This window comes from Condylura cristata, unplaced genomic scaffold (genome assembly GCF_000260355.1).
Source record: "Condylura cristata isolate star-nosed mole 26May11 unplaced genomic scaffold, ConCri1.0 scaffold00026, whole genome shotgun sequence".
Lineage (NCBI taxonomy): Eukaryota > Metazoa > Chordata > Mammalia > Eulipotyphla > Talpidae > Condylura > Condylura cristata.
In genome coordinates this window covers 4868555-4885474 of record NW_004567127.1, presented here as the reverse complement: position 1 = coordinate 4885474, position 16920 = coordinate 4868555, and the positions used below count along the sequence as shown (strand labels likewise).

Here is a 16920-nt window from a genome sequence, read left to right as displayed (position 1 = left end):
GGGGGGTGGAGGACTGGGGATTCTGACAGATTGCTTTCTGCTTTTCTGTCACAACGTAAAGCTGAGTCTGGAGAACCTGTGTTCCTTCAGCCTTGGCCTTCGCTGGGTGAGGGACAGGGCAGGTCTGCTGAGGGTTCTGGGCAATTGTGTGGGCATTTCAAGATGGCTGTTGAAAGAAATAAGCCAGCCCAGCTGCCCTTTTCTCTACCTGTTCAATTCAGTACACAGTCTTTTTCCAATTAGAACGCAATGGAATATATAGTAACACGGAGACCGTGAACCATCAGTTATTTTTGTGATTGCCAAGCTCTGACTTCTCTTGGTCATTAAGTAGAGAGCAGAGTGTGTCCCAGTGAAGCCTGACAGGGGGCGCTTTCAGCATCTGCCTCTGACACCAAGAGAGGGAGCATTTCTGTGGGGCAGTGTGGGGATCAGGGGCAAAGATGGTGATGTTAGTTTCTTTGGTGCCGCTGTGTCTGTGTGCAAAGGCCTGAGAGAGGCTGCAACAATTTTTTTGTGGGAGCCTAGATAATTAAAATATCCCTTAGGGATGAAGAAAATAAAGATCTCAGGATAAAGGCATAGCAGAACAGAACAGAACATTCTCGATTTAAAATAGTGGCGGTTTTATGGATACAGAAAGACCAAGAACCTATTCCACACAAAAGGTCAGTGAGGAATTCTAACAACCAAATGCAGATGTATGATTCAGGATCGGATCCTGGGCCAGGAAAAAAATTGTTTTTCTCATGCTATAAAGGACATGAGTGGGCCAGCCCGTCGATTTAATAAGGCCATAGATGAGATGAGAGAACCCAGCTAGGGCTTATTTCCCGTTGCAATAACTAGGGTCATGACAGAGAAAGTCATTTTTAGAAAACATCTGAAGTATTTATGGGTAAAGGGAAATTGTGTCTCTTGTTTACCCTCACAAAGTCAAAAAAAAAAAAAACAAAAAAACTGTCTTAATCTCTATTCGCCCTTCCATCTGGCCATCTGTTTGTCTGTCTCTGTCATTTGACAAACACAATTGGCAAAATGTTTACATTTGGAGAACCTGAGTTAAGAGATCATGAGCTTCTTTGCACTATTTTCCATATATATGAAATTACTTTTCAGTGAAAAATAAAAGGAACAGTGCTTTACAAATAAAGCACTGTTATCTCCTTTCATGATTTTAAAATCTCAGAATCAGACCTTGTACAGGTCAAAATTTTTTTTAAGATTGAAATGTTAGGAAAATATGTTTCTATTGTGCTGGGTTGTCTTAAATCGTTGGCTTCTCCAGACTGGATTATTTACCTTGCTGTGTCTTATGAAATGTTTGTTCTACCTTCACACATCCAGATAAGCTGCTGCCAGTTGAAAAGAAAGTGTCAAGTTACTCCATGGTCCTTTTCATCGTCACTTTGGATTTAGAATTAAAGAATTAATAGGTAAATGTCCCCATGTTCCTCCCTCCTACACCCGCCCTCCAGTGGTACATGCTGGGGACATGGCCCCTCTAGGGACAGGACATGACATTTGGCTCCAGATGGTCTGAATTGAAATCCCAAGATAATACTTATTAGTTATGTTTCCATATGGTCATCAGAGTGCCCCGGTAAACTGGGGACTTGAACGATCCTTGCTGGACATCCTGTCCAAGTAAAAGGATACAAGAAATACTTTGAAAAACACTATAGAATTTTGGTATTGGTTATAGATTTTTGGATGAAGTTGAGTCAGGTGGGAAGGTGTATCCCCAAGGTGCCCACATTGTCTAGGACACCCAGATGAGGACAGTCGGAATCAACACTTTGCAGAGACTTCAGTTGGGATTTATAAAAACAGCTGCCATTCATTGAGTAACTACCGTCTTTACGAAAGTGCTGAGTTTAGATCCAGAAAGGAAAGCTCAAAGGACCACATGGGTTGCAGGACGCAAGGCTTCGGGATAGCAGGTTCTGGACTGGAGCCCCTGAATTGCTGACTCCATTGCCCGGGCTTACCACTGATATCCGGGGTACCCGGGGGAAACCTGTAGTCTCCATGTGAAATAGTCTCAGAATAATTTGCCTGGGGCCCTCCCTGGTGGTGCAGTGGGTTGGACTGCTGCACTGTGAAGCCAAGCCAAGCTGTGGCTGCTTCAGTGTGAGTTTGATCTCTACCCCGGAGGTGACCACATGGCGCGGCAGACCTCTCCTGTCTCCCTACTGCTCCCCTCAGCAGTGTACTTTGTCGATCTGCCTGTTCTGCTCCCCGCTCTGTCTCACCACCCTGCACCTCTGGCTTGTACCCCAGTTCTGTATGCATAAATAAATAAATCTTTAAAAAAGAAGAAGAAGAAGAAGAATTTGCCTGGTGGGTAGCAGAAAGAGGCTTAAAGTGGCTGCATAGAGTACTGGGTCCTGGTTGGGCTTGATGTTGTTGGCATTGCAAATACGCTCCATCCAGACAGCCACCCCAGGCAAATAAGAGGTGGTTTGTTTTGGAACTTAAAGGGTCACTCCTCCTGGGGAAATACAGCAGCCTCGACAGAGCAGGTGAGTTTAACACTTTCTTACCCACGTTTCAAACATGTCTTCCGGCCGCAGGCGCCGCAGAGTGGGTCTGGGAGGGAAAGAAAGATAAGTTTCCTTGAGTAGAGACCCCAGGGCAGACACATGTCGGCAGCACAGCCAAAGGTAAGGTGCAATGTTTGCAGCCATCTGAACAGGAAGAGCTCTGGGACCCTGTTCCCCACTAGGGAGAAGGGGCAGGTCTGTCTTGCTCTGTCACACAGCGAGTTGGGTCTAAAACTCAGCCTTTTCATGGATCCAGGTGACCCAAGGATTATAAAGTCTACTTACTACTAGCAACCCGTCAGAGAGCACGGGTCATTTTGGGGTGTGGCGCCGTCTTCCCCTCACACATGGGCACCCCGCCCCAGGGCCCAGAGCAGATCTAGAACAAGGAGCCTGGGAGAGAAACCAGCACATTTTGGGGTCCCCAGCCTAGAACAGTAGTTTTAGGGGATTCTTCAAAATCCCTTTGGGGGCTGTTTGGAGAAGCAGGCAGGACTTGTGTTTTTCTCATGGTTTCATTTCTTTGTAGATATTAGCAAATAATGGTGGGCATGTCACTAGGGCTCAATTATTTAACTACTTGATAGGCTCAGTTATTTAACTACTTAGAACTCAATCTTTGATCTGTAAAATTAGGGTAATAATAATTACCCCATAGTGTCCAAGCTTAGGTAAAATAGCTTCCACAAGCCTCTAGCCTGGGACTTGAGGAGACTGTCAATCATGATTGCTCCCACTGCATCGCTTATTTCTTGCTCTGATCTTGAGTGGACATGCCAACTGGGAGGAGGGGTCTCACAGAGAGGAGGGGTCCACACTCAGAAAATGTAGCAAGGTCAATGCCACGGGTCAGTGTCCAGCACAGCCACATCACTGAGTTGGGCTCTACTGGGGCAGGAAGCTCCTATTGTTGCTTTTGGGGGCCTAAAGTGTCAAGACTGGAGGCCCTTCTCCATCCTCCAGGCCCTGGGTCCCTCTCCCACCACCTGCAGACCATGTGGGGCACCTTTGATGCTCCTTCACAAACTCCACAAGCTCCTCTTCGGAGTGAGGCTTGTCGGGAACGGTGATGGGCTCTTCCATGAATGGCTCATAGAAGTCAACCTCGTTCATCTTCAAAGACAACTTCTTGGCCACCTGAAACGATGAGAAATATGACAATGGCATCCTGGGGGCTGGTCTAGGATCATGGTAGATTATCCACCTGCAAGAACTGTGTGTGTCCTCTGCAAAGCCATGAGCATGCACCTGCAGTTGTGACTTAAACGCTGCAGTGACAGGAACTCCTCCCAGAGACCTGGATCACAGCCTCCTCCTGTGATCCAGGAAGGGCAGACTGAGAGAAAGCAAGGTCAGAGCGGGATGTGGGGGTGGGGGGTAGGGCGCTCGTGAGCAGAGCTGCTCCGAGTCCTGGGCATATGGATTGATTTACTTGAACCAGTTTTGATAGGCCATTGGCAGGACTACTGAAAGGATGTAGGTATTGTGGTCAGGGCCCAGCCCACTCAGCTGTTCTCAGTCAGCCTGTTCACCTAATTACAACAGAGGCTGAAGCGCGAGCTTTGGGTTTCTCGCTCGGCACTGGACTCCGTGGGGTGAGTTCTCTGGCTCTGGGAAGTCTCCCCTCTGTATGTGAGTCTCCCCGTCCTGAAGGAGGGGCTGTCTGGGACGTGGACTTTCAGGGCTAAGACTGGAGCGTGCCCAGTGAGAACCTGTGGCATAGGGTGACAGGCCCCAGCTGAGGCCTGGGGCCGTGGCTCATGGCTGCCCTTCGGCCTCTCCTGGCAGGAGGGGTGCTGTGCTCGCCTGCAGGGCCGCTGAAAGCAGCCTCTTTTGGGGGGATGATTTGAGAGGCCTGGAATGCGCACCACTGTGTAGAAAACCAAATGCTATTCTTTCTTAGTTCTGAGCTGTGGTCTTGGAGAGCCCAGATGAACAGTGGCTCCCTTGAAGCTGAAGGAGTTGCCTCAGCGCCAGGGCGGGGACCACGGGGCAGTAGCTCAGGCGGCCAGGACCAAGGGGAGGGAGGGAGGGCGGACTTATGTAAGCCGTTACACAAGGTCTGTTCTGAGGAAACACTGATATCTCCACGGTTTTCGCCATCAATTGCTATTAGTTCCAGGTCACTGTCTTCCAAAAGGCATTTCTTATTGTACTTAAGGGAAAGAAATTCCAGCTTCCTACTCAGAACTAAAAAAGCAGGCCATGTTGAGAGCCACAGGCAGCCAAAGGAGCTTTTGGCCATGTTGATTTTAAGGGACAGGGAAGGACCGAGTGGTGTGAGGTTTCTCTTACCTTTCCTCTCTTCCGCAGGGGCAGGGTGTGGGTGATATGGCAGAAGAATGGGCTGGGGACAGGGACAGCAAGTAGCCAACCAGTGTTTGGGTTTACACAGTTCTTGCCCAAACCGGTCCCATCACGGAATGAAGCGTTCGAAAGGACCTTGGGCTCGGGTTTTCTGAGTTTTCTTTCTACATGTTCTAGGAACCAGGAAAGTGTATTTTCCTGAGGTGGAAAGTGACCAGTGACCAAAAGCGGTAGTGAATGAGCACGTGGAATTCTTTGCTCCAACAAATCATTTTGGTGTATGGCTTCGATATGTGAGGGAAGAACTGTTGTCATGACTCAGTTTACAAACGATGAGCCAGAGGCACAATTGGAGTATGTGCTCGGTCAAGATCATAGCCTGGGAGGGCACAGAGCCTGGACTCCAGCTCAGTAGGGGAGGGGCACTCTACCCTGCGAATTCTCTCATTTGAAAATGACCTTCTCCTTGACCTTCTAAGGGCATGATATTGGTGCAGCTTGTGGTTTGTGCATGGCTTCTTTGTCCCTCTGGTGACACGCTCTTGTCAACTCATCCTGCACCCTGGTCTGCTGGAATTAAATGAGGGTGAGAGGAACTCAGCAGAATTACTCTCACGGGAAGCAGTTTGGGCTCCCATGTGTGCGTCATGAGTTTGCTCACATATACGTATGTGGGGGTGGTGTCTCTGGTCCCTGAATCCTGTGTCTAGATTGCTGTGCTGAGCTAAGATCATGAATGTCAAGTTGCAGTATGATATTTTTCAGTTTCAACCTTGGAAGCCCTGAGAAAAATTCCCTCAGAGATCCTCTAGCTCCCTCCCTGGCCACTGAGTGCCCTGGTCTCTTTTCTCAGGGAACCTGTGTCTTCCTTTCTTTTAATTGTACCTGAGATGGTAAGGACTGGTTGGGGCATCAATTCACTTCTTTATTCCATGAAATGGTAGGGACATCCAGTGTATCTGAGCCACTGTTCTGGGACCAGCCCAAGATCATAGGTGCAACAATGATCTAAAAATGGATTGCCCTATTAAAAATAGAACAGGTCTATCTAACAAGTTCTTTCATGCCTTTAAAAAAAAAAAAAAAACTAGTTGGAATAGATTTTGTCCAAGACAAGAAAACTGAGTGAAATGGCTATTTGTTTATTTGCATGTGTTCAGATTTTGAAGCAGAGGCTTTTCCTACCAGTTCGTAGGACATTTCAGTCATTGCACAGGAGACCTGTGCATGGCCTCTGGGCCCTCCCAACCTCTCCATCCACTGCGTAATCACAGCGCCTGTCGTCCCACCTGGGCTGATTCAAAGGGAAAATGATTTTGCTTCTCACTGCTCACTCTAAGGATCAAGTCGGTGGGGAGGTGGCATGGGGTGATTAAAACTCTAGGCATGAGGTACATGGAGTGGATACCCCCCCGTAGCCTCGGAGTCTCTCCTGCTCTATTTGCTTCATCGCCATTTGGCTTTCCTGTGTCTGGCAGTTGGTTTTTTCATCTCTGGGACATATTACTGCTTCTTTGGCCTATTCTCTCAGGATTTCAAATCCCCCTCCAGTACCTCCCCTCCTCCAGGTCTTTCTGAGAATCCCTAGGCTGTGTCTCACAAACAGGTCCTTCCAGCTACTTCTGCTCCAACTCCCCTTGCCAGGCAACACTGAGGCACCTACTGATACACACATGCTTTCTGGACTCCACTGTTGCCCACTGTGCACTGGCATGTCCTCCCCCCTCTGCCGATGGGTGCAAGTTTCCAAATTCCCAAATAGCACTGAGTGCTCTGAATACCAGAGCCCTTCCCTCCTTGTACATCTAGAGCGTGTCCTTCTGTCTGGAAATGTATGAATCCACAAGGCTCCGTCAACAGTGCCACTTATGACTCAGGGTCTACAGTTCTCAGTGAAGAGCCTCTGGTCTTTAATTACAGCCTTACCTCACCTTCTTCATGGGTCACAGGCATGAAGCATATGGTTGGGCCAGAGTCTTGTCTGAAAGCAGACTGTACTGTGAACTAAGCACTGGGCCGCCCTTCTAAGAACCCAAGCTTTGTTGCATGGGTCAGCTTGTCTACCGACTCTTTTTCCTCAGTACGTAATTACATAGAGGACACTTTAGTCACTCCTGGCCGCTCAGTGAAGGGTTTATGCTACCTTCTCTCCTGCACCTTCCCTCGACTGTCATCCCCCAGCCACCATTCTCCAGGGCTGGACAACTGCCACTTATAAACAACAGTACTCGCAGCTGGCTGACATTTGCTGAGGCTTCCTGTGCGCCTGCCTGGCTTTGAACCCAGGCTGGCCTGTGGTTCATTGTTACCAATGAGGATGCCAGAAGCCATCACTTAATCTCCTGGTGCCTGGGTTCATGCTCTATCGGAGGGGAATTCTAATCCTTCCCTCACAGGGGGTTGAGAGGACTCAAGGAGAAAGCCTAGATAGAGCTCTCAGCTCAAAGCCTGGTACACAAGAAATCAATGACAATTGCGATCAATAACAATTACTGTTCTTGCTCAAAATCTCTCCCAAGTCTAATCCAACCAATTTGAGAATTTTTTCTTCAAGTTTAGGTAATACTACTTACATTAGAGATCTCTCTCCTGGAATATAGTTTTGTAGAAAGAAGTAGTTGCTCGCTCACTATCCCTGTCTCTCTGTCTCTCTCTCTATTTCTCCCTCTCTATATACACATACATACATATAGACATATGAGATGAATCTCTTCAGTTTCATAAACATATAAATGGCAATCTCTTCTTCACGTTCTTTTCTTGCACCAGGAAGGAGGCTTTCTCTCATTTTTCACAAAATACTTGCACTCCTCATGGCATAAAGGCCATGAACCCAGCTTACAACTCTTACTCCTCAGAAGGCCACTTGCTGATTAACTTTGAGTTTGATCAGGATCTAGATTTATTTGTCCTAGAAAATACAATAATTTTGGCTTTTAACTGGTGTGTGTGTGAGATAATATGTGTGGGTGTGGAGGTGAGGCTGTATGAGGTAGTGTGTGTTAGGTCTGAATGTTGTATGAATGTATGTTGTGTAGATGTGCTGTGGATGTGATAGTGTGGTATGTGGGTGTACACCCTGTCCCTCAAAGGCAGAGCCTTGAACTTTATGATGTGATGACAGGAAAGGGCATGGCTTTTAGGCACGAGTTGTCCTAAATTAGGATCTCAGCACGACCATGAATTTGCTGGAGACCTAAGTTACTACTTACATCTGAATCTCTTTTCTCATCCGAGAAGTGGGGTTCTTACTCTTTGGAGATGTTCCAAGGAGTACAGATAGTGTAAGTGCAAAATACCAAATTGAAGGCAACTGTGAATGAAAAGTCGCCATTTTAGTAGTGATTGAAGCCAGAAGAGAGTATTTTGTTACAAAAGATCCTCAGTAAATTAACCAGTGACTTGTTTTTTCTATCTCTACTCTTTTGTTTTCTTTGTTTGTGTGTTTTGTTTATCAAAGCACTTTCCACATATAGAAATAAAGAGCAATTGAATTATAGAGACCAACAACTACATGTCCTGAAGATGAGGGTGAATTTCTGAGGCACTCAGGGCTTCAGATAGTCAATGCTTCTCTCCTTCATTCCCCTTACCCTAACGCTGGAAAGCAGGAAGCATTTGCAGCAGGAAAGCAGCAGATGGCTCTTAAGAAAAAGGAAGCAGAGATGAGTGTGCCTGCACACGCTGGCTCATAATGCTCATAATGCTTCCCATCTTATGCTCCAGAGGGTGAGGAGTGTGCGGTCACTTTTCACTGTGTGCTTCTGGGAACACCCTTACATCCCCTGGATTACTCATCTTTGTACTCAGCTCTCAGTCAATAGTGATTTATTGCCACATTTCTAAGACTTTTGGGGAAGGTGTTAATGGATGGGTGATGGTTAGAAACCATGATGATACTCTGGAAAAGTGGACACTAATCCTTCATGTCTACAAAAGTGTTCAAATGGGAGTTTCATAGATACTTACCCCTTTGTCAAAGGTAGCAAAGAATTTGATATAAGGCTGGAAGTGTTCAGCTGCCTCTTCAAAGGCCTTGTAGTCTATGAGGAAAAACAGAGAAAAGGGAGAGGCATTTCAAGAAGGACACTACATACATTTTCTTTTTTTAAAGATGTGGAGAGAGCAGAAAGTCAATTGATCTTATTAGATAATTTTTTTAGTAGATATTACTTATATGACTGATTATTTAATATTATGTAAATTCAGAGCCTTCTCCAAGAAGTTTGAATTAGCTACTATTCAATTGCCCAAAGGAACTCATAACCCCACTTCTAAGAAAGTGGTCATTAGAAAGGGTAGGAGGTGGGGGAAGGAGGAAAGTGAGAGGACCAGGGAGAGAGACAGAACTGTCAAACTCCAAAAGAATCTCAACCTTGGGCCCTCCCTAGTTATGCAAAGGGTTAAAGAGCAGCACAGTGAAGCTGCCCACAGCCCCTGCAGCACCAGTTCAATCCCCAGCCAGGGAGTGACCCACAAGGCTCAGCAGACCTCTCCTGTCTCCCCGCTGCTCCCTAAGCAGTGTATTTTAGTCAACCCACTTGTTCTGCTCCCCACTCTGTCTCTGGTGAATCCTCTCACCCCCTGTACCTCTGGCCTGTACCCTAGTTCTTGTATGTATAAATAATTAAATCTTAAAAAAGCAGAAACTTAACCTCACTGCTATCTGGAGATGTCACCTCTAGAGAGTGCACTTGAGGCATCAATTAATCATCACTGAGTAAGAAGAAAGTTGTGTGCAGGGCAACTCTGTCAAAAGTGACATCACAGAAGTATTTTAAACTTCGTAAGAGAGAGCCCTTTTTGGTAAATACTAATTTTGCTTCCCCTATTTTTTTAAGTTTTCCTTTTTCATTCTGATTCTTTGAAAGGATGATTTGAAATTAATCAAGCCAACCCCTGGTCATGCCACACTTGATTGCAAACTGGTGGGAAGAGGATCATGGCAATGCTGTGCTTTGCCCCCTGGAGAGCTACTTGGCAAAGACCTTCATTTCAAGCCTCAGCTTCGATGGGGTTGGCAATGGGGGTGGTTGTGCTGTTGTCCAGAATCCTGAGAGCCATGAGCCAATGATTCATTCAAAACAAGATGAACTTTTCTTCCATTTTATGGGATTCCATATCCCTTAATTATCAGAGTATAGCTTTTGCAATAATTCCAGGTAAATGCAGAATTTCCAAGCAATCAATCAAAAACACATTTCAAGATTAACTCTGGCTCAGGGGACACTGAGATGAGTGACACGGTGTCTACAAAAGCTCAAAACTTAAGGCTATGGATTAGAGCACCACAATGCAATGCATTCGTTACTGTAATAGAGGTGAGAACAGTGAGACGGTAGTTGAAAAGTTACAGTATCTGTACATACTGATACACATTCATATAAAAACTATCTTTATACAGGTAACTGGGTTATAATATGACCTGATAGTTGGGGCAGAGGGAAGGGGAAGAAGATGGGTAGGAGATTTGGAGAGTGAACAGAGAAGAGAGACGATATAGCCACTTAAATAGTTACAGCAATAAGCTATTGACCTCTATTCAAGGCAACAGTGCGACCCACAGAATCCTCTGTTCCTTCTTTCTCATACCCACTTGTCCCTACTGGATTTTTCCAGACCTTCAAAACCCCTGCTCAGATGGGAAATTGGCTAGCACTGTGTTGAGAGGATGCTCTTCTTCTCTTGGGGAGCTAATCTCTATTCCTTAAGATGAAGATTGCAGCAAGTTCATTCCCCAAGATGCTGCTTGAAAATATGGCTTTAGGGCCCTCCTTGGTGGCACAGTGGGTTAAAGCACAGCACTAAGAAGCTTAAGCCACTTCCGCATGAGTTCAATCCCCGCCTGCCCCTGAGGAGATCCACATGGCATGGCAGACCTCTTCTGACCCGCCCCCTGCTCCCCTCAGCATGTACTTCGTCGATCTGCCTGTTCTGCTCCACACTCTGTCTCTGGTAAAGCCTCTCCCCTCGGCATCTCTGCCCTGTACCCCAGTTCTGTATACACAAATAAATAAATCTTAAAAGGAAAAAGAAAATATGGCTTTAGCCTCACCGGAATAGCAGCTTTTCTAGAACACCTGATCTGGCCCTCTGTTCTCTCTGATTCATTTGGTCACTATATTTTTCCTGCTCTCATGTTCTCTGTTGATGCAGTTCAGTCCCTCCTGATGCCTCACTGTCACCTTGATGCCTCTTTCTCCTTCTGCTATTGGATACTGAATAGTCAACCTTCGACCTCCAGCTTATCATAGATTTAGCTTAGTACTTCCTCATCTCCCCCTCTCCCCCATTTTTCCAGCTTTCCCATCTTGGATATTGACCTCTCCATTCTGGATTGTCCCAGTTTGGCATTCCTAACCTGAAACTGAGCTCCCCCAGGAAGTTCTTGTCATGTTCTTCCAACACTAACACCCCTTACTACATGCTTAAGCTTCATGCACCCAGAGCTTAAGCAACCTCCTTGGAAGATGCAGCCTGCTGTCTCTTCCAAGTCCTTTCTAGTTTGGCACAAAGCTCAGGGTACTTCTATCCCAAGGACATCCCTGTCTACCTCTGCTTTAAATCTTCCAGGATCTCTACTGTCTCTCTACCACTCTTGCTCTGTGGAGGAGCCTGGGGCCGTCTGCAAAGCCAGAGCCTTCTGTGTTGTCATACTTCCTTGATCAGACGCCTCAAACAACAGCAGAAATACAGGACTCTCAAGTGCTGTCCTGGGGGGTTTACCCCACAGCACCCCCCCCACACACACACCTACAGATGTGTTTTCTTTGTAAGACAAGAAGAAAGAGGTAGTGAGAGGTGCCTACCAGACGCCATAAATTCAGCTGGTCCTTAACACAGACTATCCACCTTAAGGAGAACAGGGTTACAATGGCTTAAAGTTTAGACAACTGGAAAAAAAAGAAAAAAAAACACCAAGTGTTTTTCTTTCATTTTGATTCAAAAAAGTCTTTTAGTCTGGTGAATGTGCAGACATTAGTAACTAGACATGGGCCATAGCACCCATTAGAAAGAAACGGTGGAGAGTGATGCTTGGAACAACATCATTTATCTTGCAAAGATAAATCAAACCAAGTCACTGGGGATGAGACAGTCAAATAAGTAGATGAACCCTTCAAAACAGACTTTGGGAACACTGCCCAAGATCGTGCACTGGTGGAGAGGCAATCATTGTGACAATGGACAAAGATTCCTTTGAGTTCATGATGAAAAACATGAAATTCAAGTAGTATTGATTCATGGATGCATCCACATGAACGATCGCTATAGGAAGACGACACCAATGGCATCCAGGCCTGCTCCCCCTTCTGTTAGCTGTAGGTGAAATTATGGGCCAAGAAGACCTGTCTCTGCTGTTTTGCACTAAAGTAGGCTAATGGCCCAAGAAGAGTTTTGCTTAGACTGTATGTGCTAACAGTAGAATCAAAACAACATATAGTGCGTTATATTCACTTTGAAAAAATTCTAAAGGAAAATTATTGGCTTTGAAACACGTTGGGCTTCATTGAATCCCGGATGAAGTTAACTATACACTGCAAAGCCCTCGGAGGCCCACAGGGTACTAAGCGGATACATTCCAGAACAGAGCCAACCTTAAAAAGAGGTTGAGATGGTGCCTAGTACTTTTATTATCTAACTCTTTAGAAAAGTTTGTAAGATGTTAGAGCAATTCCTGAGGACATTTTTCATTCTAATTTTGAGGTATATGCTATTATAAAGTTCAGCTGGATTTGAGATTTACTCAAATTATCCTAAATGCATTACATATGGCCAGTGAAAAAGAAATTGACAACAGACAGGAAGAATGTTCATATCTTCGAAGGGATTTTAGAGATTAGGTTACCTAAATTCTGTTCAAGAACAAGAAAGGACTATTCGACCATCAAAGAAAATGCAGGTGTGTCCTGTCTTTACAACCTCTCACCTGTGCAAGCAAAGTCTCAGAAAGTGGGGACTATCAAGATTTAAAGAGATCATTTAAAACCTTTCTCTTTTAATGCGTTGCTATTTCAGGCAGAAAGCATAATGTTGAAAGTATATTCTTCAAACAAATATGATTACCATGGAAAATCTAAAACTACTTTATTTGGAAAAGTTATGCCATGTATTACTTGATATCATCCTATTATTTTATTTCTATTATTACTATTATTATATGAAAGAGTCAAAATATGAGTTTTCCATGAGGTTCAGACCCTTTCCAAGTTACCGGCATGGCCACCGGCTCCATCACGTGTGGCATGGGCTGGCAAAGTCTGTGAAGTCTGCAAATGAGTCTGGGAGTTCAGTGTAAAATCTAAAGTAAAGTTTCTGGGATGTAAATATTGGCTCTACCATTTACTTACTTGGTGCGATAGAATGGGTTAATTTAACCTATCTGTTCCTTCATTTTCTCATCATTAAAGTATGGATGATAACAGCTATCACTTACAGCCAGTTGCCAGAATGAAATCATGGTAAATCATCATCCTTGTCAAACTCCTGGCACAGGCTAACAGTTAGTTACAGGTGACGCACGCTAAGTAACTACAAGAGATAGAGTTACTCTTGGGGGGCGAGTCTGAGCTTGGCCTGGCCTCCCTTCTCCGCTACCCTGAGTTTAATGAAGGAGGAGAAAGAAGAAGCAAAAGGATGAAGACAAATGGAGAGGGAGGGACAGAAAGGGGTAAGGGGAGAGACGGAAATGTAAGGAGAGGAAGCAGAAAGGGGCAGGTGAAACAGCCCAGGGGGGCAGCATCTATACAGAAATCTGAACATAAAATAAAGGCCTCCCTCTTTATTTCCTGCCTAACCACTGTCCTCCTCATGCTCCAAAGGGGATGAGTAGAGACTTTTATGGAATAAAAAGACAGTTAGGCTGGGTCGTGGGAGACAGAAAGCTGGTAGGTGGTTGACAAGATGGCTAAGGGTGTCAGTAGGCAGATGGGATAAAAAAGCAGTTTTGCAATGATTTCAAAATATTTTGGAGTTTACCAAAACAACCCTAGCTGCCTACTTGAACCTCCCCATGTTAGAGCACTACCAGTTTCTCTTTCGCAGTCAGGCCTGCTCCTTCTCACATTTCCCTCTCTCCAAGGCTGACATCAGCTCACTTGGAGTTGTGCTGTTGAAGCAGTTTGAAAAAGCATACTCAAGTAGTCAGCCCCGCTGGCCTGGCCTTCCTGCCTCCCACTCACCACCCTCTCATGCCTGCCTGGGTGGTAGTGCCATGATCTACTCCAGCACCCGCCCGCAGCTGGCCACAAAGCTTTTAGAGGGAACGTACGAGGGTGGGGTGGTGCTGGCAGCCTGCTGGCCAGCTGTGGGCTCGCCAGCGATTTTCCGCTTTGTGCTGCAGCTGCTAAGCCCATCCCTACCCGATTTTCCTCTAATGTTGGCCAACTGACCAGAAACTCTCCTACTGGTAAGCACGGCAGCTGACCACTTTTGCCCTGTGTTTAGGGAGACTCCAGCCAGTAGGTGGGTGGGGGTTAGGAGGGACAGTGGAGGAGCGTTCCTTTCTCTTCTGTGAAACGCTCGTCCCCTTCGAGACTAGAACACGTGGCCCAACTTCAGCGCTCTCTCAGCTCCTCTGCCCACTTGTGTACTTCCGCGCCTGTGTTCCAGTTCTCAGGGCTTTTCCTGTTCCACCCAGGACAGGGTATGCCGATGGCCCAGCACATCTTAGACTCTGCCCCTGAGACTGACTGGCTGGGGTGAAGGCTGACTTACATTCCGAGTCCTCGCTCTTGAAATAGCCGATGAGTTTGATCTGGTCTTCAATGCGTTCAAAGGCTTGGACTTCCAGTTTGCTGTTGATGATTTCCACTGGGTCTTCAATTAGCTGTAACACACACACACACACACACACACACACACACACACACACACACACAGACATGTTCAAGTAAGAGGAGAACTGTTTTTCCCGGCAGAGAGCATGCAGGGAGGGAAGCTGTAGGCTCTGTGGTAGTCCCTCAGGCCCACCCTAGCCTCCTGCTAAAAGCACACCCAGGCAAAGCCTGAGGGGGACTAACTTCCTCTCAGGGGTGGTGGGTTGGCTTGGGGACGATTCTATTTCCCTTGCTGGCCAGTGACCAGCATAGCATGCAACCCCATCCTGGTCAAGGAATTTCCAGGATACATTTGCTGACGGCCTCGGGAAAGTTCTTCCCTTTGAAAAGAGAGCGGGAACCAGAATTTCTCTCATTGGCTATGAATAAGGAAATGTGCTGCTAGCTTTTTTTACTCTTTGTCCAACTGAAGATGTGTTTGTTTGAGGGCAAAGCCAATTCACTGACAACAGTGTAATCTGTGATTTGTAGAGAAAAACAGAACAAGAGCTCTCGTGGGCTCAAGTCTAAATTCTGCAGAGTCCAGGCCCATTTCTCCAGGCTGCTCACACTGTTCAGCATCTAAGCGCCCCTGGCCAGTGGGTGAGGCTGGGCAGCGCCTGGGCTCTGCAGAAGGGAGGGAAGGCGAGGCTGCTGCTCGTAGGTGAGGAGTCACATGTGTAGCTATTCTTTTCTGCACAGAAAACATTTGGCTTCACAACTCTTAGTTAAAATGTGAGTTTATCTGTGGACAAAACATTTGGATAGCGCTGGCCCCTTTGTTTGCTCCCACAAATGGCCCCTCTGTTTGTTCTCACATGTGGATTTGATGGAGGGTGTTTTACCTCCATGGCTGAGTGGGGTATGATATGGGGGTTCATAGTCCTGCTCCCACATATGGATTTGACGGAGGGTGTTTTACCTCCATGGCTGAGTGGGGTATGATATGGGGCTCATAGTCTGCATCTTCCTGTGTTGGTGTGAGCGGAAGGAGGTGACTGTCGCTGTCCTCAGGTGATCAGCCATCTCTTTCCCATATTCCCAGCTCCCCTTTACCACCCTGGAGCAGGGGGTTCAGGGGATACTGGTGTGCAATTGCTAACAGAATTTGCATGTTACTGCACAGATCCGATCTGTGTCCCTCTGCTGAGTTTCTGGATGAGTCGGTTTCTAAAGTGACTTAAAAGCCAGTTTCTTAGAAGTGAATAGCACTGGGAAACAGACACTGTCTTTTCTTTTGGGGGGGAAGCCTACAAAATGTGTCCGAGGCAGAGTGAGGTGAATCAGCTTTTCTGTTCGCACTTTAAATCCAAACTCAGGGTCGGCAGGCAGACATGCTTACGTCCAAGAGGAACTCCACCAACACGTCCGCTGCGAACTCGCCATCAAATTCAATCGTGCGATCCCCTTTAAGAACATACAGACTTCCTTCTTCATCAAAACCTGGGAGAAATAAAGCATTCCCGGGATGACGTCACCCTGGTGCAGGACAGGCCATCCTGTGGGCCGGGCGGGCTCAGGGCCCCTGGAGACAGAGGGGACAGGATCCGGACTGGTGGATCCACTCCTTGAATCCACACCTTAGCAGGGCTTCCAAGTGGAAACCGAAATCAAAATAGTTGCAAACCAGCAATTCCAATGGGTTATTGACTTAAAAAAAAAAAAAATTAAAGCAATCACTGTTTTCATTTTCAAGAACTGCGGCTGTTGGACGCTGCTGTTCCCAAAGTTCAGTGCCCACTGGCCACTTAGCTGGCCAGCGGAGCCCCCAGCCAGCGCCAGCCCTCCACTTCCTCCCGCAGACTCCTCCTGCCAGAGCTGCTCTCTCCACCCCTGCACAGCTCCCTTTGCTTCAGGCAAAGAGCGCACAAAGGGAAAGCGGTGGACCCTGAGGGGCTCCCCAGGGGGGAGGGGAGTCTTGCTCCCCAGGTCAGAAGGCACCTCTATACCTCCCGTGTGCACGGGCTCCTTCAGAGCTCCGTTTGGGACTCATTTTTCCCAGGAAGGCCCCCTCTGTTTTTCTTGCGATGATTGATTTTTCCCTCTGCCCACTGGAACACTTCACTCTAATGCGTGGAGCGCCGCCCTCTAATGCGTGGAGCACCGCCCACTAACGCGTGGCACCACCCACTAACGCATGGAGCACCGCCCACTAACGCGAGGAGCGCCGCCCTCTAACGCGTGGAGCACCGCCCACTAACGTGAGGAGCACCGCCCACTAACGCGTGGCACCGCCCACTAACGCGTGGAGC

At 46.8% G+C, this 16920-nt stretch overlaps 1 protein-coding gene across 1 annotated transcript in view; it reads right to left on the bottom strand.

Moving 5' to 3' along the window:
- CASQ2 (calsequestrin 2 (cardiac muscle)) overlaps window positions 1–16920 on the bottom strand; it is a 52257-nt gene that overhangs the window by 16139 nt on the left and 19198 nt on the right. The window contains exons 3-7 of the mRNA XM_004689607.2: window positions 16011–16111; window positions 14568–14679; window positions 8823–8896; window positions 3553–3683; window positions 2547–2592 (exon numbers count right to left, since the gene is read on the bottom strand). Of these exons, the coding sequence (XP_004689664.1) occupies window positions 2547–2592; window positions 3553–3683; window positions 8823–8896; window positions 14568–14679; window positions 16011–16111 (464 nt within the window). The remainder of the gene's footprint in view (window positions 1–2546; window positions 2593–3552; window positions 3684–8822; window positions 8897–14567; window positions 14680–16010; window positions 16112–16920) is intronic.